Below are 23,479 nucleotides of genomic sequence, written 5' to 3'. Positions count from 1 at the left end.
TCTGCATCGATGGCCTACCATCCAAAAAGAGCGGTATCACGCCCATATACCGTACGAGATATGCCTGATCGGAGCTCCTTAGCTGCTCAAACAGCGCCGTCATCAGGGTAGTGAAGTCCTCGTGGAAACACAAGTCAACAAACTGCAAGGATACATTCAGCGGAGCATGCAGTGCCATCTCCCTGCGATTCCGGGCAATAAAACTGCTCATGCCGCGGTGCAGGGAGACCGAGGCCTTGAGAACGGCATCGTCGAACAAGTATGCGAAACAAGCAAAGTATTCGAGCATCCTGGCCCAGTCGTAGCGGCTGTGAAGGAGCATCTGGTCCAGATTCTCGCACAAGGTCGAGCCTGGATCGTGCAGTGGATGGCGCTGGTGGTCTCTCAGGACGCGGACAAGAATGTCCAGACACTCCCGGAAGCGCGAGAGAGGGAAGTACAGCGAATCGACGAGCCGGCACCGACGCACGGCGGCGGTCAGGTCGATGTCTACCGTCAGCCTGCCCAGGGCGGACTGGGAGGTGGCTGGCCGGCGGGGGCAGTCCCGCAGATGGGGGATGTGGTGTATCACCGTGGCATAGTCGAGCGAGCCCGGGATGCGGTAGCCATCAATGCAGATGTTGTAGTAGGCGGTTCTCCCACGAGGGAACAACCTGAGAGCCATGCTCACTCAGTCTCGCCCGGTTGTTTAATTTTATATTTGGGTTCTTCTGCTTCTCTGGCTACCTGGCAGCTACGCAAGAGAGATAGGGGGTATATATAGCCCCCTCCGGCCCGCCGTTTGACAGCCATGCTGTCTTGTCCATCCCCAGCGATCAAAGAAGGGCGGTTGCAAGCAGTGATATAAGGATATAATGGCACAATGGGATGGTCAGGGCCGGCTGACTGCAGCAAGCAGACGGCAGCAAACACAGCAGGGCATCTCTGAGAAGAGATAAAGCAGCCATTTGTTTGCCATGGATCATCTGTTTGCTACCGCCGGCCTTAACCCTTAGTTATAGCAGAGAGACGTCCAAAGCCAAAGGACCCAAATGCAAAAAAAAAAGCCTGTGCAATCCTCCGGGCAGCCAGGCCCCTGGACGCCTTTTGATTTCCAGGGAGTCTTGTACCCGCCTGGAATGTGACTTTGGTTGGGGGGTGAGATTTGTCTCGTTTGTTTGTTTTGTTTGTTTGTTTGTTCCGGAATTCCGGGAGATTTGTTCAGCCGAGTGAATTCGGGCTGTCGTTGGTTGTTCCAAGACTGTTGGTCGTTGGTTCGTTGGTTGGGGGGCGACGGGCGGTGGGCCGTTTGGGCCGCTTCCGTGTCTTTTTGGGTTTTTTCTGAGGGTGAAGTTTCGACCGCGGCCGCTGATTTGGCGACTGCGGGAACACCGAAGGCCGGGGGGATCGAACTGGTGGCCTCCTGCGTTTAATGCGCAAGAACGACTTGCAGGAGGCGCGTCGTATCCTGACCAGCTGGACCAGAGACTTGCACAGGCGGGAAAAGGGCGGCGAGGGTGGGCTAGGTGGGCATCCTCGGTCGGATACTTAAGTCCTGACCTGTTATTTCTCTTCTCCTGTCGATGTGCCCAACATGATACCCTCGTCAAGCAACTAACCAGTCTTTAATCTTCATAAGAGCCTCTCCATCGAACGGTGGGTTCCAGGTTTTTTAATGAGGTCATCACAGATTGGACAGTCTTGTCGCAGGGAGGCCCGACAGCATTTTGGAGTGCTCTAGAGAAAGCTGTTGAAGTATGTTGCGATGTCTTCGTAGCAGCCGCTTTCACTATACCCATACCAACCTATTACACTGGCTACTGCGAATAACAACTTACAAGGGAGTAAAACCTCCCGAAGAGATATACCGCAAAACTCTTCTGCTGCTGACCCTGCATATTCCTTCTCCTCGCCCTTCTCCTCGTCTGTGTTCGAGGAGGGACATTTTGAGCATCGTTGCGGCTCTGCTGAGAAGACATCTAGCCCGCTGATGGGTCCCAGAAAGGTGAAAAGTGCTCGAGAAACATGGAACTCGAGTGCGACTGTTCATATTTACATCAGCTGTACAGGCATGGCTTGTTTAATACTTTGTCACCGGCTCGCGATGTTCAATTAACTAGCTTGTTGAAAATGGGTTCTGCTAAGTTTTGTAGTTCAAAATCCAATGGCTGGGCACCAGGTTGAGTGTGAGTAGTCATCTAGATAGTGAATGCCACAGCAGGAGCTTGCAGCCACTTGGGTGCGCTGAGTTGCTCATTTATTCAACGTGATCCATCGATCTACTATGTCAAACCCTTTTGCTCAACCACCACGACAAGCCTTCGCTGATTTATCATTAATTTAGAGGCTGTTTGAAAGCTTGATTTTTTTTTTTTTTTTTTTTTTTTTACTTTGGCAGCTTCAAGGAAAGTTCACATGCCGTCATTGATATGGCATTAAGCCTTGCTTCGATAGTCACCTACGTAGAACCGGCCATAGCAATAATAATTAATAGTAAGGGTTACTTGAATAGAGCGCTTTGAACATAGCTATGGCATCGATTATAAAATCTATGGAAGGTAGTAAATATTAACGCGGGGTCATGCCTAGCCACCTGTGGCCCTCAAGAATAGAAGTAGTTTAAGCTTATGCAACCCAGATTTTGTTCGCCTATTAAAACACGATCTTTCGCTTTTATCACAGTGTATCTCCGCCAGTTACGAAGGCTTAATCAATCTTGCAATCTTAAGGAGCCTCTTGGGATCCCCACTTTGTCCTCTATGTCTTTGACGATAAGGTCCATAGGTGCGATTAATGTAGTCCCATCGGCTTTGTCACCGGCAAAAATCATTCCAACTACTTGCCCAGACATATTCAATACCCATGCACCCGAATCCCCGTGTTTTGCAAAAGGCATGTTCTCGTTCACAATTACCCAACCGCGGTGGTGCAGGCCGGCAGGGAAACCTGATATGCGTAATGCAGCATGTACAAGTCCACTTAGTATTCCAGATGTTGCGCCTGTTGTGCGACCCTTCTTCACAACTGGATTCTGGGAATTGGGTATGGGAGCTCCTTTAATAGCAAACTGAGTTTCTGGTTTCCATAAAGGTGTATCAGCAGGTGCGGTTTCAGCAATGTAGTTTAATGATTTCCGTCCATTCTTGATATGAACGAGAGCCCAGTCCATCAAGATCAAAGGTGAACCAAGCCCCGAATGTAGGGATCTATTTTTAAGACCTGATGTGGCAACCACGGTTCCAATGTTGGGATTGAAGGACCGGATCTCATTTAACTCCCTCTCTCTAGCTTCATTAGCTTGCCTTCCTATCTCCCGGTACACCTCACTCCTCACTCCAGTATTTTCTGAGGGTGAGCCCATCTTTTGCGTGATATAAGCAATGGCGGCCTGTATATCGGAGCCTGAGGGGGATTGGCATGGAAAATTGAGGTTATTGGATCCAAATCGTTGGATGGCTTGTGATCAATTAGTACACTATCTTGAATAGCAGTAAGGTCACCAATGGTAATGTAGTAATAGAGTTCGCACTTACCGGAGTCAGCTTCACCATCAGGGCCTTTTCCGATGACATGGTAACAAGTTAGCCCAAGGAATTGTTCGCAACCAGCAGCGTCTGTAAAGCACAAGTAACCACCCAGCGTTCCTGTCATATTTGGGGTATCGGCTCTGGCTATACTCATCCCCATTAGATTGTAGATGTTTGTGAATGGCCACCCAAGGCTGGGGTTTCCTGAGTCTGTAGATGGTGTCTCAGCAAACGCGCCCCACATAAGATCAGATCTCACTATTTCAACTTGAAGATCAAATCGTTCGAGGACATTGTCGATGTCAAAAGCCACTCGATCACGCGTAGAGATTGCCAACGCTCTTGATGGGATGGATGCTTTGATCACTATCGTATTGACAGCAACTTCTTCCCAATATCCCCTCTTTAGAAGCATTATTGCTTTCCAGTTTGTTTGAATGGAGTCCAGACGGCGAATGATGACCGATTGTATTTGCTCCCATTCTTGGACTAGCTGGTCTGGTGTATTGGGGGAGAACGTTTTCATGCCCCCCAGGGCTCTATGGTCAATCATCTCGACCCTTCCAGGGAAGTGCAAGGGCTCCATTGCTGAGAGTATATCATCCAGAGCCTTTACCCAGTTGTCATTGGATGGAGTGTAAAGCGAGATATATAGAGTATTGTCCGCGGGAGTCGGGTTCAGACCTTCAGAGTACCGCCGGACCACCATCAAACGGTGGTAGCTCAACTGGTACCTCCCAAGGTATTCCAACGCAAGATTCATTAGTCGTTCACGGAACTGCTCAGATAATCCTTCGGAGACGCCCATCTGGACTGGCCAAGAAGGCAGCAGTCCAGGGCCACCCATTCTGAAGGCATCCTGAGTTGAAATTCGGGAACCGGCAGAACTCATCGAGCCATGTCCAGACGATCCTCCTTGCTGCCTACTACTGATACTTCGCGTGGGTGGAGGGGTTGGGAACATCTTCGAAGTAAGTTGAAACGGATACTCAGGTGGTAGGAAGTTCTGAAACGTTCATAAAAAATGATTTGTTTTTGGAAGGAAGGAAGTGGGTGTGACCGGGGTTTAAATAATATTTCGACTGAGGCATGGTGGCAATTTTAGTCTCTGGTTCCTTTGTTCGCCAAATGGAAAGTGAAGTCGATGATGACACCATCCTATGTCCCTCTAGTAGCCCTTGAACAGCAAGGTTTAATCCCTAAAACACTGCAAAAAGGATGTGATTATTACCATATACAGCCCTTCTGGGGACCCTCTACTTCTCATCCTAGATACAACTTACCTAGAACCACCGCTTGCAGTTACACGATGGTGTAGTCTAAATGTAAACTCGACTTCCTCGGCTGTCGCGTTTAAATCGTCATTACATAAGCGCTCCGAACCTTAACTCCGCGGGAAGTGGGTCCTGCGATTTAAGTTAAATTTTTTTTTTTTTTTCAAACGTCGAAGAAATTTAACGTCAACATCAAGATTAACATCAACATATCAACATGGAAGATGCTAAAACAGAAAAAAGAAGTGGAAGAAGGTGAAGATACCCTCAATAGTAAAACATTTTGGCACATTCGCCATGAATAAGCTACTTGAGAAAGTAGCGTTTTGATGATCGCCAGGTATATGATGTATACCTGTACCGACGTGGGCGGCTTACCGGGTATTCTGGCTCTGGTACTGTTGGCTTTCCCTGTTGCTGCAAGGTGATGTTATAGGCAGAAGATTGCCATAAAATTATCTATAACAAGGGGCTCTCACTTTGAAATGTATAAAGTGTACTCTTTTTTATATATGGTCATGTTAGAGCATCTCAGTTAAGTGATGATGAGCAATAGGAGAAGTGAAGCCTTCCCTGTTCTCTCCCTTAGTTGGGTCTTGCACTAGCTCTCTCTTGATTCTCAGACCCAGAAAAGTACCTTTGCTACCCTCAGTTTTTCTTTATCTGCCTAGAAAATTCTGAAGTAGGATCGTGTAGCGTTCAGTTACTGCACTATCTAGGGCTGCGGAATTTTCTCCCGCTTTCTTCCTCTTCTTCTTTTTTTTCTTCTCCTCCTTTTCTTCTTCGCGCCTCCTTTACAACTTCTGCTTTTCATTCACTCTTGGTAGAAACACATACAAAAATACCATTATCAACAGTCTCATTACCTGAAAACCCACCGGATATTCAGCAAAATGCCTGAATTTACCCCCCTGAACGAGGTGGAGACCGAACCCTTCGACGTCAAGATGGAAGACGCGAGCGAGGGCGAGGTCTCTGAGGATAAGAAGTCCACTCCCGCCTCCGAGATGTCTGAGGAAGCGCCTGAGCCCACAGATGCCGACGACGTGAAGGCTGAAGATGACGAAGGCGAGGCGCCTAAAGCCCAGGTCGCCAATACCAAGGCAGCCAAGGGACGAGGTACCAATGGGAAGAAGGCTACTAACGGAGCAATCAAGACTGAAGAGGTTTGTTTTGGCTCATGCATCAGAGCAAATACTGTACTCTGTGGTGATATCTATATCTAACATCTAGCATCAATATAGGAAGCCAAGATCCCCGTTACTCCTCGCAAGAGAGGCCGCAAAGCCAAGGCTGGCGATGCTACTGGCGCCGCCACTGCCGAAGAGGCTGACGATGAAGCGGAGACGCCATCTAAGAAGAAGCGCGCTACCCCTGCCAAGGGCACTCCGAGCAAAGCCGGCAAGCGCGCCTTGCCCAGTAACTTTGACGAGGCTAGTGAGGAGGACAAGATGCTTCTTCGCATGAAAGATGAGGAGAACAAGCCGTGGAGCGAGATCAAGACTGCATGGGAGAAGGCCACGGGCGAGACCGTGGGTGGCAGCACCTTGTCCAACAGATACCAGCGTATCAAGGCGAACTTTACCGTGTTCAGCCCCGAGGATGTTAGTCCTTTATTTATTTATATATATTTATTACTTGTTGGTATCCATGATATGTGCTAACTGTGTGAATAGGAGGCAAAGTTGATCCAATACAAGAAGGATATCGAGGACAAGTTTGAGAACGAAAAGTGGTGCCGTATTGCGGATGCCATGGAGGCAGCTGGCGGGAAGCGGTACCCTGCAGCCGCCCTGCAGAAGAAGTTCAAGGATCTTGGACGGAAGATGGCTGCCAAGGAGGCTGACGGGATCGACGAGTAACCAGCCAGCCAGCCAACCCGACACAATCGCTAACTCCGTTGGTAACTATGCTAGTTGGAAAAGCAGTCACTCTTTTTTTTTTTTTTTTCTTTCTCTTACATACATACATGCTGGATGGACATGGTGACTGGCTAGGATAGACGGAACAGGAGCGAATTAGGGGGCTCGAACGGATACTTGGAAGTCCTCCAGCGTGTCACTGCAGCTTCATCTGTACCCCTGCAGGCCGATCTCGGAGTACCTTTTTTACCATCCCTGAGGGCAGTCAGTGAATATTAACCAACAATGGAGATTTTTTTTTTCACCTCTTAGAAAGTATCCATATATGACCAAAGTACTCCGTAGCACTCTGTAGTTCTGATTGCCACCCGGGACTCTGCCCATCGATGAGCCACATCTGCCGCAGAGTCGAGTCCACCATCAGATCACCAGCTAGTCACAGAGTACTCCGTACGGATAGCTAGCAAGCAACGCCGTAAGACCGACTCCTCTTGCAGCTCCCTGGCTGCTGCGTGGAGCAGGGTGGGCCAGGCCATGGACGGGACAGGGGCCAGGGGACGGGGCGAGCGACGACTGTAGGCGCTGGCTGGGGCGTGGGAGGAGCCACTCAGGGGCCAGCCAGGCCCAGCTGAGGCTTGCTTAGGCCTGCCCGGGGGCTTCATCGGCGTCCTAGGGGCTGACATGGGCCTTGCTACGGGGGCTACGGGGGCTAACTACGGGGCCGCTAGGGATGGGGCTCGGAGCGCCGGGCGTGGAGAGGCCCACCGGCTCCAGCTTAAGCTGTTTGTTGAAGCCGAAGCAACAGAGTCCATATACTCCGTAGAAGAGACGGCGAGGACGAGGACCCCAAGACGAAGAGCCAGCCTGCAGCCTGCAGCCTGCAGCCCGTCTGCGGTCCCCTTCGCAGCGCCCCCCTAAGTATGTACATCAGTGCTAATGCCGGGAAGCTGAGCTGTCGCGATCCCTGCGCTCCCCCAGGCGGCTGCAGCTCCACCGCCAGCGCTTTCGCCGCGCCTGACTGGCTGGCCGGCCGCTTCACTTTCTCGCCAGTGTGCCAGCCAGGCCGGCGTCACCTCTCACCAACCACCAACTCAGCCGGGCAGCTTCTGGGCCGGCTTGTTCGCCTCTCGAGCGCCTGCAGAGGGAGCGTCTCCCGACTTCTGGGCTTTTCCTGCTCGCCGCGAAGGGTGAAAAAAAAGACACTGGCCGGTTCAGCATCGCATCTGCCTGTTGATCCATCCACCCCCATCCATCCCTGTGCTGCTGCCTGCTTGAAGCTGACCCGGCGGCCCTGACTCACAGTGATTGCTTCGTACAGCTCCCCTGGCCCCCGTCTTCGGCTTGCCAACTGGGCCCTGAGGCTCGCGTTCTCACCGCTACACTGTCCTGCTGCCTGCTGGGCCGTTTTTCTTAGCCCTTTTTGTTGAGCTTGGTTGAGCCCGGTTGCTGCCTGCTCTGCACTGCTTGATATATTTATATATCTCCAAGCACCCGCCCCTTCTCCAGCTTCCAACATGGCTGGCTCAGAACCTCTTCCGCCTCCCCAGAGCTCGACAACTGCGTCTTCGACCATCGACGGCTCCAAGAGAGACACTCCGGCAGCTTCTCTCACTCCTTCCACGCCTTCTACATCATCAGCCATACCAGACGACTCCAACTCCAATACTACTACTACAACTACAACAACAGCCGGCAGCATGGGTGACAAGGGAGATAGCCTCGAGATCAAGCAGCAGGACCGCACAGCGGAAAACCTGGCTGCAAAGACAGAGGTCAACCCTTCGCTGGCAGCAGACGGGGCCAACACTACTGCCGCCGCCAAGAAGCCTGGCTGTGGTAAACATACTCACTCTCACTCCAAGTCAGACAAGGCCAGCAAGAATAAGAAAAAGAGCAAGAAGAGGAGCAAGAAGAAGGTCGAAACGGATAGCTCGTCGAGTGACAGCAGTAGTGACAGTGACAGCGACCTGGACGAGGAAGAGGTGAGCTCCGACTCGGACTCTTCGGATTCGGACAGCAGTTCAGACTCAGACTCGTCAGAGTCCGAGTCTGAGCAGAAAAAGTCAAAGCAGAAGAAAAAAAAGACCAATGAGCGGACTAGACGGGTGAAGGAGAAGAAGAAATCTCGGTCTCGAAAGCAGGAAGACACCGAGGACTCCTCTGATAGTGATGACGACGACTCATCAGATGAAGACCAGGGGTCAAAGAAGCAAAAGGAGAGCAAAAAGGTGGCAAAGAAGATCGTCAAGAAGCTGCTCAAGAAGCAGCAACAGCAGCAGCAGCAGTTGCAGCATCACCTGGAGAATCCACAACACATGCCATCTAGTATACCAGGCGACACTGGCGGTTATGATGTCGTCAGCAGCAATGCCGCCAATATTACTCGGGACATGCATAAGCGCGCCCAACAGATCAATCACATTAACCAGCTTAACAGAAGAACGATCAGGCGTGCACGTCTCATGAACCAACCGGTTGCAGATAACACTTCCCAACGCCAACTCAAACCCAGGACTAAGAAGAATAAGAGAGCCTCCAAGGTTGCCTTCAAGCGAGTTGATCAACGTAAGCTCCCTTTCCCCCATTTTCTTTCATTGTTCCCCCTATTTACCTCCCCGTTGAGAGAGCCGGTCATCTATGCATTCAATGAGCGGTTATAGCTGACTTTCACTATAGTGTGGGACAGCACCATCCACAACTACAAACTCACGGAAACGGTGAAAGATCCCGGAGCTGATGAATGGGACCAGTACATCTTCACGGTCCGCCGCAAGTTTGACTGGGAAAACAGATACACCGATACCGTCGTCGATATCAAGAGCAAACCCCTGAGAGATGCCCTGGCCCACATCATGGATGGAGTCAAGGGTGTCAGCCTCGTCCAGGATACCCCAGTCCTTGACCCAAACCTTCTCTTCCTCTACCTTGAAGAGACAAGAGAGTACATGCATGAGCTCAAGGCACAATCCAAGTCAGAGAAGAAGAAGAGGAACCGGAAGAGAGCTGCCACCAAGGCAGCTCACCTGAAGATCCTTGTCAAGTATCTCGACAAGGACTATGCTGAGACTAAGAACGCTCTATACCCGCTCCTGGACAATAATACAATCACATACGATCTGCTGTGGGCTTTGTTCAAACCAAACACAATTGCTTACACACAGGCGTATGGCACGCCCGATGAACCGCGTGCCTTCAAGATCGAGTATGCCACCAAGGAATCCTCCTTCATGAGAGGTCAGTGGTACTCTATTGAAGGCCGCTATCTTGAATATGACGGCAAGTCGTTCGGCATGGGCACTATGTCCGCCGAAGTAGACCATTTCAAGGGCCCCCGAAAGATCTCCAGCTTAGCATGCTACCCTCTCAAATACCACCGTGATCCCGAGGCGCTGCAGGCTCAGCTCATCGAACGTGGAAAGAAGTTTGTCTCCTTGCAGGGCATGAACTACAGGTTCCACAAGGGCATGGCGTTTGTAAAGCGCAAACGAAGCATTATCAAGGTCAATATCAACGGACGTATCATGGTAGATCCGGCTTTGCATCGTCGTATCAATCCCAACTATGCCATCAGCACCGTCAAACCCAAGGAACCTGATCTGATCATGGAAGTAGGCGGAGATGACGATAGCGATGACTGTTGCTGCGGCTCCGATTCTGGTTCTGAGGGCGGCGAAGGCAACGATGAAACCTTCAAGGCCAAGACCCGACTGAAGGTCGTCCAGGATAAAGAGGGCAAAACACACGTTGTCGAAATGGAATGTGACGAAAACGGCAACGAGATCCCCAAGGAAAACATCACTAAGCTTGAAGATGGCGGAACGGTTGAATACGAGTTCACCGAGGAAGAACTCCTGATAGCCTCTCCCGTCGTTCTCGGCTTTGCATTCAGCGAAAAGCTCTGGCTTGAATTCACCGTCTCCGGCATCACGGAAATCGACTGGAACTCCGGCGCTTTTGACTCCCTTGTCTTACCCGCAAACCAAAAGTCTATCGTCAAGGCCCTTGTCGAATCACACACTTTCCATGCCGCTGAAAACATCGACGATGTTATCCAGGGTAAAGGCCGGGGTCTTGTAGCTGTCCTTCACGGCCCACCTGGCACGGGCAAAACACTCACGGCAGAGGGTATTGCCGAACTGCTCAAACGACCCCTTTACATGGTCAGTGCGGGCGAGCTAGGAACAGACTCACGCACCCTCGAAGGAGAACTCAATAAGATACTTGACATCGCCCACTCATGGGGTGCGGTTCTGCTGCTGGATGAGGCAGACGTCTTCCTTGAGAAGCGTACGATTCAAGATATCCACCGCAATGCTCTGGTTAGCATCTTCCTGCGTCTACTAGAGTACTTCCAGGGCATTCTCTTCCTTACTACGAACCGCGTTGAGACTTTCGATGATGCCTTCCAGTCACGTATCCACGTTGCCCTGAGATACGGAGACTTGACCACCAAGGCTAAACGGTCTGTTTGGAAAATGTTCCTTGACCGTGTCCAAACCAAGGAAGGCATCGAGGTCGTCAAGTTTACGGATAAGGATTACGATACTCTTGCTAGGCATAACCTAAACGGTCGACAGGTAAGCATGCTCATATACTTACTTTTTTTTTTGCGTTCAAGCTCAATTCCAGCTAACAACATATAGATCAAAAACTCAGTACGCACTGCTCAGGCCCTGGCTATCAATGAGAAAGTGCCCCTATCAATGCAACATATTATGCGTGTCCTAGACGTAGCAGAGACGTTCGAGCAGGATCTCAAGGGTGGAACAGGCTACTTGGATGCCATGAGAAGCTACACTTAATGTGGTCTTCATCTCCATTATCTCCCTTCTTATTTCTCTTTATGCCTTTCATCAATATTCCCTTTCCTTCACTTCGCCGGTGTCATTACTAGTTCAACCTCACCATGCCTTTCACCCTTGTTTTTCTCTTACGTTTCAAGTTATGGTTATGATAATACTTCTGGCTTCGGTTCTGGTTCTGGCCCTGGTCCTGGTCCTGGTACAATTCCCCCGGTGCGATTTTCAGTGTCTTATCTTCCTTTCTCTATCTTTCCTTCAGTCTTGTTCTACCGGTTTACCACAATACTATCTACCTACCCGGCCCTATGATATCAACACTGTTTTAACTCCACTCGACCACTCCCTCCATCAGTGCTCTTAAAACGCAATATTAGATATAAAACACCTCGTTGCTTCGGCCTTTCTTACCATCCATCCCGTGTCACACCTTCAAGGGGCTTTTTGTTACTTTCTAAATGTTCTGATGAGCTTGTGGAGGGAATAATACTGACCACCTGGTGTACTCTTTGTTCTCTTTTCTGCTTTTTATGGCATTGTTTTTCATTTGATACTAGTATTTGTTTGAGACAGACAAACTTGATTGATTAGCCTGGTTAATGGGTGAGAGGAGGTAATGGAAATGAATATTTATATCCAGAATATATATATCTACAAAATAAGTCGAAACGTTAACCGCGATCTAAGTCTACCGCCACAGCAATCGGAGGATGATATAGAATCATAAATTGGCCATTTAAAGTACAAGCTAGAGGGAGGAAAAGGGACTTAGATCTGCAACAAGCCGCTAACGTTCAACACGCCACGTAAACTAGAAACCCTTGGGAGATCGTAGGCAGGATTGAGGTAAAGGGTGAGAAAAACATAGTACAGTAAGGTAGGGATACTAAAGTGGACGGGCAGGCTTCATCGTAGAGGATACGATTTAAGGGTTGGCCTTGACGAAGTCGACACCTGCAGAAAAATATATAGTTAGCCGTGGTCTATAAAGGGAAACAAAGGACATGAGAAGTAACGTACCCTTCTGGATGTTCTTCTTGAGCTCAACAAGGCAGTTGTCGAGGAGCTTCTGCTCGTACTCAGAGACCTGGCCGATGGGGAGGATCTCCTCAACACCGTTGGGGCCGAGACGGACGTTGGAGGCAACGAACTCGATACCCTGGTCCTTGTAGAGGGGGCTGTCAACGAAGGTGGGCTCGATGACGTTCTTCTCGCCCTGGGTGGCTTTGAGAAGGCTGTCGGCGAAACGGGCACCGGCCTGGGCCATGGAGAGAGTGGCAGATCCAGCACCAGCCTTGGCCTTGACAACCTCGTCACCACCGAACTGGATGCGGTTGATGAGCTTGTCGAGGGCCTCACCGGCAATGTCGGGGTGGTTGGACTGGGAGATCAGTGGAATGATGGTGACACCGGAGTGACCACCAACAACGGGGATCTTCTCATCAGCTGGGTCGGTGTTCTTGATCTCAGAGACGAAGCGAGAGGCACGGAGGACGTCAAGGGTGGTAACACCGAAGATACGCTTGGGGTTGTAGACGTTCTTGGCCTTGAAGACCTCGGCAACAATTGGGACGGTAGAGTTGACCTATTCGTACATTAGACGGCGATTTCGACTGTCACTATTGCAAATGAAGTACTTACGGGGTTGGAGATGACGAGGATGTTGGCGTTGGGGCAGTGCTCAGCGGCAGCCTTGGCCAAGTCACGGACAATGGAGGCATTGGTAGCGAAAAGGTCTGACAAGTCAGCTTCAAAACCTCTCTCTATTTTCCATTGATGCTTCATAACAGCAGAGAGCAAACATACCATCACGGGTCATTCCTGGCTTGCGGGGAACACCAGCGGGGATGAGGACAATTTCAGATCCCTTGAGAGCATCCTTGAGGCCGGATGGGGTAGGCTCATGGCCGCTGACAACGCTGTTGGTGTTGATGTGGCTCAAATCAGCGGCAACACCTGCAGTTGACCGGTCAGTTTTATGGCTTCTTCTTCAATTTTCACCTCAATTGCAGAGTTTGGAGGCTGCAATTGGGTGTTTCGTGGCTACGCACCGGGTCCACCGCGGATGTCGTAGAGAGCAAGCTGAGAGACACGAGGGTTCAACTTCATCAACAGGGACAACGGCTGGCCAATGCCACCGGCAGCACCGAGGACGGAGACCTTGGAGGCCTACAGCAACCGAGTTATACGTTAGCACACAGATCCTGCAGCGAAGGAATGCTCCGTCCAGCTGTACCGAAGCTCCCCGGAAGCGTTGGGGCCGGCGTCACTTACCTGGGAGGCAGTGGCAGAGAAAGCTCGTCTCTGGAAGAGAGTGGCGGTGCGGCGTGCAGCGAACATGGTGAATGCAATTGAATGAGGGATCTCAACAAACAGCGGGTGAGAAGGGAGGAGTTGTGGCGGTCGACTTTGTTTGTCTTGCTTGTCTCGTGGGAAGAAGAAGATGAAGTCGAAGTCGAAGTCGAAAGTCGAAAAGTTGTTGATGTTTTTTCTCGGACGGGAAGTCACGTGCACTCGGGCTCGGCCGGCGATTTCGGCGTCAAACTTTTGGATTTTGATATCAAGAAGAAAAGCAAAGAGAGACAGCGATCAAACATCAGACAGCAGGGAAGATGCTGGCCATGGCATGGCAGGCTCGCAACTACTTAACATTACTCAGTTACAGTTCTAGGCTAGCTAAGTACATAGGCGGCGATCTGGGGTAGATTGGCTGAAGTTTACAGGGGGGTCATGGCCGTATATAAGCCTTGGGGGAGTGTTTGGGATAGTCCTCTAGCTCTGTGTGCAGCGTCTCCTGGCGACTGAAGTCTCTCTCGATAACCCCGATTTCCTGAGCGTGGTGGTGATGTCCTGGCTTCCGATCAGTGTCTCCGTGACGGGTTCTGTGGTCGTAAACCAAGGGACTAGCCGAGGTCTGTGATTCACATGTCTGGGAGTGAGACCAGACTGGCAGTCCAGAGTGAGGGTCGGATGACTTTGCAGCCTTCTTCTTCTCCTTCAGTATTCGATGGCGCTCGGTGAGCTGGTTGATGATGGCGGCGAGGATGACCAGCGCTGCAGAAACCATGGGGGACCACTGCCCGATTGAACGGATGCCTTCTTCGACGGGGAAGTGGTTGATCATCAGGTTGATTTCGTTGATGAGGATGTTTGCAATGAAGATAAAGGGCGTCAGGATGTCGAGGACCAGGTCGATAACGAGCAGCGGACAGATGAGCGTGATGGCTATAAGGCGGCGTTTGTTGGATTTGAACTTGGCTGTGCTCGCATACCGCAGCAACAGGATGTACCCGCCGTACCAGGTCGAGCACGCAGCGTTGTAGATGTGCTGTGACAGGCGTGCGTTCAGAGAATGGTTCAAGTAGCCCAGCACCCAGTGTGCACACAGATCAGAAGGCGAGTGCAGAGACAAGTTCACCGACATGCTCTTATGCGCAGCAGCGAGAATCGGAGCCATCAATGCCACGGTCAATGTCGAATACGTCCCAACAAACACCTTGGCTGGCATCACTGTGATCTCAGATGGGTCTCTCAGCGGCGTTCGGACTCCAAAGCACTTGTACGTGCAATTAAACATGCCGCTGGCCAGCTCAGACTGTGCCTTCAGAAGCGTCCCGTTCGAGGACCTGCAGGCCGGCTCAGCCTGGGAATTGACATCCAGCAGCAATGCCCTGCCCGTCACGCAGCCTATACCAACCATCATACCCCACAGAATCAACACAACTCTCGAATCAGAGTTCCTGACAGACGAAGACCAATGTATCAGTGCTGCAAAGGCCAGACATCCCGTTGTCAGAATCGACCATGCAGCGAGAATGTCCAGATCAAACGCCGGTGTCTTGGAAGTGACCAGCGTCAACATATGGATAGAAGTCGAGCCTGCAAAGGCCAGAGCAGATGCCAACGCTCCTAGAACAAGCCATCTATGGGTTCGTCCGATGATGGCAAAGACAAGGGAGCCGTAGTATAACAGTCGAGAGAGAAAGCCATACTGTCCGCTTATCGGGAAGACGCAGAGAACAGAATCATCCTCCGCTGCTGTCTCGTTAGGACCAAAGATCCCCCGGGGCTCTAACTTGGCTCCGGCTGCTGGTAAGGTCGAGGTTGGTGCCGCCCTGCTACCCTCGACCAGCAGCAAGATGCATAGTGCGTATAGTGAAATCGACACCCATAGCTCACGTCCGGGTCTCGTATGGCGGATCATCGGTATATAAAACACATTCGACGTGATGGCGCATCGGTAATCATCTCATTTAGCTGACGACTTCACTCCGACCCAGCTCGATAACTGAAGTCGCAAGCAGCTGTAGCAGAAGTCATATAACTAATAATCCCACCTCCTCTTCGCCAGCAAAGACGTTTCACAAAAACGCGGCTGAACATCGTATTTATATATTTACTCTGCAGGACTCTCATCCTTGAACAAAGTCGCTGCGTTTTCTCGTTTGTGGCTGATTGGCCCGAAGCCAGCATAGCCCCAGTTGATACGAGGACTTAAGCGTCCTTTGAACGGGACAGACGCCCGGCAGCAAAGCCGCTCCATCAATGATTGGCCTGATAACGGCCACAGGGCAGCCCATTCGTCTTTGAAGTTTGGCTTGATAGAGTGCTGTGACATGGGTAGTTAGTCCGATGGAGACATCCTGATGAGCGGGAAGGATTTGACCGCTTTTCTACCACAAGATGAGGTCATCCTTGAATATACCTCGTACGAGCTATCATAGATAACTACACGCTTCTCTTGAGGGAGAGATGATGCGGTGTTTAAACAATATCTCATGTTGATACAAGTAGCAGTAACGTCTCCATTGTTGTATACAATAGCCTTCTCGTAACTATGCAGATAGGCTTGGTCGTACATCTTTGTCAAGTTATTTGACTGGCATTCAGATTCAGCCATTACCAATTAAATGTTTCAAGCCTCGTTTGCTGTCGGCCTCGAGGACGTTATCCGATGTCTGCTGGAATAGCGAGGCACGGTAGAGGTGTTGTATCCCTTCGCAAACGCCACTGGGAGATACTTTTGGCTTCCGGTAGCAGGTACTAGCTTTGGGGGCTTAGCTGGTTGAAGCCAAGGTAGGAGGGCCGTGGTGAAGATTATCGAGACAACCATCAAGAAAGAGCCATTATTGTTAACCAATTACTTCCCTCCTGTACAGCAGCTCGATGGCGCCGATTGATTGAAAATACCGAGGTCGTCAGCAACCCCCGTATCAGCGCAGGAAATGAAGAACTGCCCAGCAGAACAAGATAAATATCACAAGCCCTGCCCAAAATATCCATTTGTCCTGCTTGGCTCTTCTCTCGATCATCCGTATTGTATCTCCGCTTACTCCCAACGTATTAGCGACACTGTATAGCCTCCGTTGGGTGCCTTTTAGCATTTCGCGCTGCTGGCCAAGATCAGCTAGGACAGCTCTGCCTCTATCAAGAAACTCATCTATTTGGTTATTTGTATTGGCTAAGAACGACTGTTCTCGTAGGGCATGTGTCTCTCGGTTATAGTCTGAAGGTGAAGCGCCGAAGCTAAGCCCGCCGCTTGCATGGGCCTGTTGTCGGTGGGGGCTCGCGAACGCTGAATGTTGCGTAGATAGGTTCGATTGGGCATAAGGATTCTCGGGTGTCGCTGCATTGTGAGGCCTGCGGCCTAGTAGTTCATTTCTGTTTGCAGTAACTTGCTATCCACCAAAAGTTCAGCTCCGGAACATCTCAGCCACTCGTCACAGGTTATACGTACAGCTTCTTCCCTCTCTTTGCGTAATCTGTCAAACTGCAGCCTATAGTCCGCCAGCTCGGTTCTGAAATTCTTTACCCGCTCGAACGCTTTCTCTTGTTTGGCAGGTATGAGCTCCTTTTTCGAGAGCGAGGAGTAATCATCTATTGTTCGTGAAAAGGATGTGAGGGATGCAGATATCTGTCCTGTTATAGTATTGTATATAGTCAACCCATGGCTCCTTCACCGGGATCTAGTACCTCCGGGTAGTAAGATGGTGGTACCTTGTAGAGCTGCTGGTCCGCTGGTGGGAGATTCCGCAAAAGTGTCCAGGTCGCGACGGACAGCCGCTGACTGTTTCAGGGCAGCGTTGAATAGAGAATTCTACAGCCACGCTGGTTAGCTGGGAAACGTAGATATCGCCGGGTGTCTAAAGGCCTACCATCTTGAGCTATGATGTGTGCGCAGAGCACAAGCGACGACGCAACGCGAAGGGGATTCAAGGCAGCACAGCACGAGTACGGAGTATGTATTAGGCTATTGTATATCAGCTACCTATAATCAATTTCTCTCCGACCGCCAGTGTAGTAATAATAATGGATCAAGAGCGACGTCGCCTGAAGTTGATGTGAAGTTGATGCCTTTCTTGCTGTCTTTTCTGTCTTTCGCTTCTTGCAAGCTGTCAGCTTTCTGCCCGCCTTCACCGCCCTAACTAACTAACTAGCTTGCTGACCTCATCCACTCGACCTCAAGTTAACGAACTCATCAACAACAGCAAATTCCAAACATCCACATCAATTTACCGACATACCACCCGCCTCCCCTTCCTCATCATCTTCATCAAAATTCCCGTCTTCATCGTCATCGTCATCGTCATCGTCACTGCCTATTTGAATCATCCCTAACGAATCGATGACTTCTTCAAGCTCCTCTGCTTCACTGTTTGAACGAATGGGTGCACAGTGTGTTAACGCATTTTGCTTGAGATCTTCCGGCAAATCGTGTCCCAACTCCTCCATAAAGCCGTAAATCATGTTGTCCCTCAGATATTCCCCGTGCGTAGCCCATGCTCTCGTGAGCTCTGGCCACTCAGCGTCTGGAAGCTCACTGCGAACTATGCCAGTCTTCTGCGCCGCTCTGAAGTGTATAATCATCGAAGTAAGGTAATGGAAGTATAAGTATCGCGCTCGTGGACGAAAGTCATTGGGAAAGATCAATTTTCGTTCATGTAGGTCAGAGAATTTCATTTCCCCACCTGGAAACACGTACTCGTTCCAGAGCCCCGACTTATCGACAATTAGGAATTGCCATTCTCGGACGTCGGGGTTGTCTGATTTAGCCGGAACAACGACGATCTGGTGGGCATCGAAGTGTTTTTCGATCTTCTTCGGGAGAAGCAAAGCATTTCTTGGTGAGTTTATTTCATATCTTGCATCTCTGCCGAAGATATATTCCATCGCCTTAGGTCCAATTGAGAGCGGAAAGATGTGTGCTGCGACAAACTCATCTCTCTCGCGACGAGTGCCATCCAGGACACTAAAACAGTACGTGGTGTTGTTGGTTTTCGTAGTTCCACCATAGGCTCTCAGGACGTCTTTTGAAAAGTCACTTTGCTTCTGACGGCTTGTTTTGCTCTGGATCGTCAAAAGCAGGTCCACATAAGCAGCACGCATAGATGTGAGATTAGTGGTAGTCGACGATGACTGTTGGAGAATCTTATTCCTCTTATCGAAAAGCTTCTCCTTCTCCAGTATAGAAAGTCGTTTGGCACTCCGTTGCTCTTGTTGCGACTTGTATTCTTGCGCAGCCTGTTCAAAACTCGGATCCGATAGATCACTGTTTCTCTGCAGCGCACGGAATCTCAAATCACTTATCTTGTCTTCACCGTCAAGCTCTTCCTTGCTATACTTCCAGTAGTCCTCTGACCCATAGACCTCCTCGCTGCTCCCTTGGCGGGCCCTCCGGACTGCAGCTCTCAGGTCCTTCACGCGAGACTTTTCGTCGTCCGTCAGTTTTGGATCCATTTTCAAAGTCTCGGGAAGTGTACTCTGTAGCTGCCGTAGAAGTAGCAAGGATAGTTATATGAGGCTGGAATAACGGCGATCAAAACTCACGCAGGCTCGAATCAGGGGTTGTGTTTTGACACAACGGTGGAGTCCAGGAGGGGGGAAAAAAAAAAAAAGAAAGAAAGAAAGAAAAAAAAAATATGGAGGAGCTTGGCTTGGTTTGTGCGTTTTAAACCCAGTTCAAGCGACGCTTAGTAAGCGTCTTCCATTTCATTGGCTAGTTAGTTGGTTAACTGGTGTGGCGGATGGGCGAACTATTTTCATATTTTCATTATAAGTTGCTTCCATTAGTTATGCAAGTTCCTGAACATGTCGCCCTCCACATCTGGATCTGGGATAATAAGCAGCTAGAACCCGACCAGGGACCGGTTAGAGCAATTTCGCAAGCTATCTACGTACAGCGTTGACCGGAGAGGACCTATCCAAGTAGATGGAGGAGACGATATTAAAGCCTCCTCCGTTTTCTCATTGCTTTGCCAACTCTCCCTGCTTATGATAAATTGCTTTTCCAAAAAGGGATCTGGCTCACTCTAAAGGAGGTACTGGTTCGAAGCTGTCAGGCACTTCTGAAATGCCAGGGACTGCATAGCTCGCCTGCAACGGTTGGAGACATTTTAAGGAAATCTCCCGTCCACACGAAGTATCTGCATGTGTATACGTTGAACACCCAGGTATAGACATGAGCCTAGTCCGAAATTAGTGCGTTTAAATACTCCAGAACCTTCTCCGGAGGAAATTCTTTTGAGTTCTTTAAAAAAAAAAAAAAAAAAAAACTCGCAAATCCAGCCAGGCGGTTCATTCATTCATTTTTAATGTTGGCTTGATGCACCATATTATCGGTGTTCTGAAAAGGGGCAACACCGACTATACCAGCCCATGCAGAGGAGACATGATACAAACAATCCCAGGATATGCATGCTTTGTCTTGGGTGACATTCGCTTCTCCCCGAGCCAATACAAGCTGTCAACCCTTGATGGAGAGAAATAAGAAGGAGTTATTGGATAACCAACCAGACTCCATAGCACTTGGCTCCCATCTGCTGCGAGGTCGAAGCTGATCTGCTGCTCTTTTCGAACGTACGCCAGGACCTTAATACGCCGTACGTAGTTTTTCGTTCCGCGATAACTAAGTATATCGAGCTCCCAGCAAGGCCTGGTGGAGACTTTCGTTTGCCGGTCAGTCCCTGCTGGCGCACACAACAACAATAGCAATGGATCCACTGCATGTCAACAGTGGAGAAGGTCCAATGCATATAGTTAATATAATTTTTGTGCCAGGACCAGGTAACGAAGTAGTGTCTCAACTGCGCCGTACCTGCAGGGGAGTTGATGTGCTCTGGCCTGCGGCGCTGCTCCGCTGAGAAAAAATTGGCGGTTATTATTATATATAAAAAGCGAGATGAACTGTACTCCGCCCCCTTCCATGTTGCTCAACCCATATCATATCTTTCACTCGAAGCTACATAGCTTTTACAGCGCCTATAAGAAAAATGCGGGCTACGTTCACACTCCTTCTCGCGGCTATAGCTGCCGCTAAAGATATCACGGACGACGATATTACCATCATCCTGCCTAACGAGCGGCCAACCGTTACCATTGATCCATGGCAATGCTTGACACAGAATCTCACCGAGTACTTCGATGTTCCGAGGCCGACTGGCGCCTTTTACTCTGCTGTCTACTCTCATGGCAGTGAGCTGATCAAGGACTGCGTCGCAGCAACGAAGGGAGTAGATTGCCCCTTTCCTGAGTCCTCTGACTGGTGCAGCCTCAGCACTTCGATACCCGCGTCTGTGCTACCAGCCTACTCCGCCTACGGTAGCGTGGCCTCTGTGTGGTGGAAGTCACATAGCTCTGCGGTCTTCACAGCCGCCGAGATGTGTCCACTTGGCTGGTTTGACGCCATGCTTTCGATTCCTGGCGGTAGGGCGTGGATGAACCTGACCAGAATCTATGGTGGATGCTACGCTCACGCACAGCCTACCCCTGGTTCTGAACCCTCGAAGCGACTATCGACCACATCCGGGCCAACAGCTATGCCAGGTGCGGGAGCATCGGCTACGGGCCATAGCCAACCGACCGCGACTCCTATGAAAAACAGCATTTTTGGCCGGGCCGAAAACAGGCCAGGGTCTCTAGTGGCTGCCGGTGCTGGGCTTGCTGCCGCCTTCATTAGCTCAATAATACTATAGCCGAGACCTCACTCAGAATGAACTTGATGGCCGGGAGAGTTGGAACGAAGAACTGATGATTTACTGTTATATTGGCGTCATCCCCTATACTTGCATATCCCCCTATCCCCTAACAATTGTATTGGCGAAAGCTAAATGGTCTACCCAACTGACCAAACCAACCATATATTTTTCAATGGGAACCAACGCTGTTTATTGGTTAATTTTATAGACATAAACTCTAAGAAGTTATAGCAACCAATAGAATGAGCATAAATTATAGGCAGGGGTTAAATCCAACGAATAGCATTCTGCAATTTTAAAGCCGCCTTAGGACTCTAGCAAAGCTGATCCGTTGAATTGATAACTACCTATTATTGAAAATCCTCAGTCGGAAGACATCAGCCCTGGCTCCGGTGGGATGCACTGACGGGAGGTTAGCTGCAGCTTCCGATAGGTTAGGGCTCGCCTGATCACCAATTGTTATGAATTAACTACTCGGTGTTCTTGAAACGCCAGGCCTTGGCGGCCAGGGCGCTGCATCCTTTGTTAACTCGTTGTTACTGTCTCCAGGTGACCCCTCTGGATATAAATTTCCACCATCCGACCCGCACGCGTTTGCGATATCCTACGAGAACAATAAGGATACGGGTACGGGCGTCATACACAGCTGAACGAGCATCCAGTAACATTCTGCGCAGCAACCTGTCAAACGGGCCCGCCTGCCAATATGCCGGAGCTTTGTGACATCACCTACTCACGCGAGGAGTGCATCGCCGCAGTCCGTGGGTATTACCAGTTTCTTACCGCCATGTACCTGAAGGAGAGCGATATCCTGGAGCCGCCAGAAGGAGGCTGGCCATCGGTTACCCCTAGTGCCATACAACAGTTGGGCAAGACGAACGAAGTCGCGGCGCTGCTGCGGCATCTTCCCTATATACGCAATCTAGGAAACGGCAAACCCCTGACCTTCCCATGCAGTCAATTTGAAAATTGGGAGGAGTCCTGTATGTCCATAAACCAGGGCAGGTTGGAGCTCGAGGGCATTAAAGAGTGCTCAGAGGGCCATGGCGCGAATGATGTGCCGCCTCATGTTATCGGCCTCACAAGTGGTGGGCGGATTAATTACCCTCTTCTACTCGACACAGAGCTTGGTGTTATTTACTGGCCAGAGTGTCCCGGAGATATCCAGCTTGACTCCAACGCACCCTGTGAGCGAGTCTGGGACGACCCGTACGAGTACGCTTCGATGAGTGAGGCAGAGTGGCGCGCCGAGGGTGCATACTGGTCCATCCCAGACTTCTTTGAGATTATCAAGGACCAGTTTCGCCGTCTGCTCTTTATCCCCATTAGTACGGGCACTGTTATTGATGTCTATAATTACCGCGATTCGCCTCAGTTTATCCAGTTTTTGCAGGAGATATATCGAGAGCATGGCTGGCCTGACCTTGAAAAATACAACAAGCTAGAATGTCTCAAAGATATACAAAAGCGGCTGACGGAGAAATATCCCGAGAAGGTTGACTATGATGAAGCCCTGAATGAATAGACAGTCGATATAGCAGGCATGCATGGTGTTAAGGGTACGGCGTACATTTTCAATTGTTAACATCATGCCTGGTCTAGTGTTGAAAAACAAAAGAAACTATTTCAAGCTCTTCCTAACGAGTTACTCGAGGACTTGCCCCTGTTGCAGTGGTAAGCTGCGTCTCACTGATCTGGCTGCTAGGTACTGGTGTTGATGAGAAGAACCCCGGTGTTGGTGTAGAGACTGGTGACTCGGAGCCGATAGGGGTCTCAGTAACTGCCCCTAGAAATCGCGATGATAACTCAGCCTGGCTAGGTGTTGATATGAAGTTCGGATAATCTTGCTCGATAGAGTTATATAGCGGCTTTTGGGTGTGTTCCTCCATGACTGCAGGTCCTTGATAATATCCAAGCAATATCCTAATTCGATCTTTGATATCGCAGAATTTTTCATCGGATAATTACTCATTAGTTCTAACTACATTAGGAATTATATGCAGTCTTTTAACTTCGAAAGAGACTGCATCAGTTGATGCAAACACATCTCGTATACAAATGCCA

General features: G+C 50.0%; 9 protein-coding genes across 9 annotated transcripts; 4 read left to right on the top strand and 5 right to left on the bottom strand.

Moving 5' to 3' along the window:
• Positions 1-2,689: 2,689 nt before the first annotated feature.
• Positions 2,690-4,470, bottom strand: ARB_00657 (uncharacterized protein; the record flags this gene model as incomplete). Its single annotated transcript, XM_003013066.1, has 2 exons — positions 2,690-3,381; positions 3,513-4,470. 2 exons carry the CDS (start codon positions 4,468-4,470, stop codon positions 2,690-2,692), a joined length of 1,650 nt encoding a protein of 549 aa, XP_003013112.1.
• Positions 4,471-5,673: 1,203 nt separating this feature from the next.
• On the top strand, positions 5,674-6,642 carry ARB_00656 (uncharacterized protein; the record flags this gene model as incomplete). Its single annotated transcript, XM_003013065.1, has 3 exons — positions 5,674-5,946; positions 6,025-6,384; positions 6,457-6,642. The coding sequence occupies 3 exons, from the start codon at positions 5,674-5,676 to the stop codon at positions 6,640-6,642; spliced, it is 819 nt and encodes a 272-aa protein (XP_003013111.1).
• Positions 6,643-7,711: 1,069 nt separating this feature from the next.
• Positions 7,712-8,284, bottom strand: ARB_00655 (uncharacterized protein; the record flags this gene model as incomplete). Its single annotated transcript, XM_003013064.1, has 1 exon — positions 7,712-8,284. The coding sequence occupies one exon, from the start codon at positions 8,282-8,284 to the stop codon at positions 7,712-7,714; it is 573 nt and encodes a 190-aa protein (XP_003013110.1).
• A 55-nt stretch (positions 8,285-8,339) lies between these two features.
• Positions 8,340-11,444, top strand: ARB_00654 (uncharacterized protein; the record flags this gene model as incomplete). The annotated part of the gene is made up of 3 exons (XM_003013063.1): positions 8,340-9,207; positions 9,319-11,219; positions 11,286-11,444. 3 exons carry the CDS (start codon positions 8,340-8,342, stop codon positions 11,442-11,444), a joined length of 2,928 nt encoding a protein of 975 aa, XP_003013109.1.
• Positions 11,445-12,366: 922 nt separating this feature from the next.
• On the bottom strand, positions 12,367-14,069 carry ARB_00653 (uncharacterized protein; the record flags this gene model as incomplete). Its single annotated transcript, XM_003013062.1, has 6 exons — positions 12,367-13,026; positions 13,083-13,204; positions 13,248-13,397; positions 13,493-13,610; positions 13,716-13,985; positions 14,037-14,069. 6 exons carry the CDS (start codon positions 14,067-14,069, stop codon positions 12,367-12,369), a joined length of 1,353 nt encoding a protein of 450 aa, XP_003013108.1.
• A 100-nt stretch (positions 14,070-14,169) lies between these two features.
• Positions 14,170-15,645, bottom strand: ARB_00652 (uncharacterized protein; the record flags this gene model as incomplete). Its single annotated transcript, XM_003013061.1, has 1 exon — positions 14,170-15,645. One exon carries the CDS (start codon positions 15,643-15,645, stop codon positions 14,170-14,172), a length of 1,476 nt encoding a protein of 491 aa, XP_003013107.1.
• Positions 15,646-17,715: 2,070 nt separating this feature from the next.
• ARB_00651 (uncharacterized protein) lies at positions 17,716-19,178 on the bottom strand (the record flags this gene model as incomplete). The annotated part of the gene is made up of 2 exons (XM_003013060.1): positions 17,716-17,862; positions 17,958-19,178. 2 exons carry the CDS (start codon positions 19,176-19,178, stop codon positions 17,716-17,718), a joined length of 1,368 nt encoding a protein of 455 aa, XP_003013106.1.
• Positions 19,179-20,710: 1,532 nt separating this feature from the next.
• Positions 20,711-21,412, top strand: ARB_00650 (uncharacterized protein; the record flags this gene model as incomplete). Its single annotated transcript, XM_003013059.1, has 1 exon — positions 20,711-21,412. The coding sequence occupies one exon, from the start codon at positions 20,711-20,713 to the stop codon at positions 21,410-21,412; it is 702 nt and encodes a 233-aa protein (XP_003013105.1).
• Positions 21,413-22,202: 790 nt separating this feature from the next.
• ARB_00649 (uncharacterized protein) lies at positions 22,203-22,940 on the top strand (the record flags this gene model as incomplete). The annotated part of the gene is made up of 1 exon (XM_003013058.1): positions 22,203-22,940. One exon carries the CDS (start codon positions 22,203-22,205, stop codon positions 22,938-22,940), a length of 738 nt encoding a protein of 245 aa, XP_003013104.1.
• Between the last annotated feature and the right edge of the window lie 539 nt (positions 22,941-23,479).

Source organism: Trichophyton benhamiae, assembly GCF_000151125.1.
Source record: "Trichophyton benhamiae CBS 112371 chromosome Unknown contig00142.0, whole genome shotgun sequence".
Lineage (NCBI taxonomy): Eukaryota > Fungi > Ascomycota > Eurotiomycetes > Onygenales > Arthrodermataceae > Trichophyton > Trichophyton benhamiae.
Note: the sequence above shows the minus strand (reverse complement) of the source record. Positions and strands in the feature narration are given on the sequence as shown.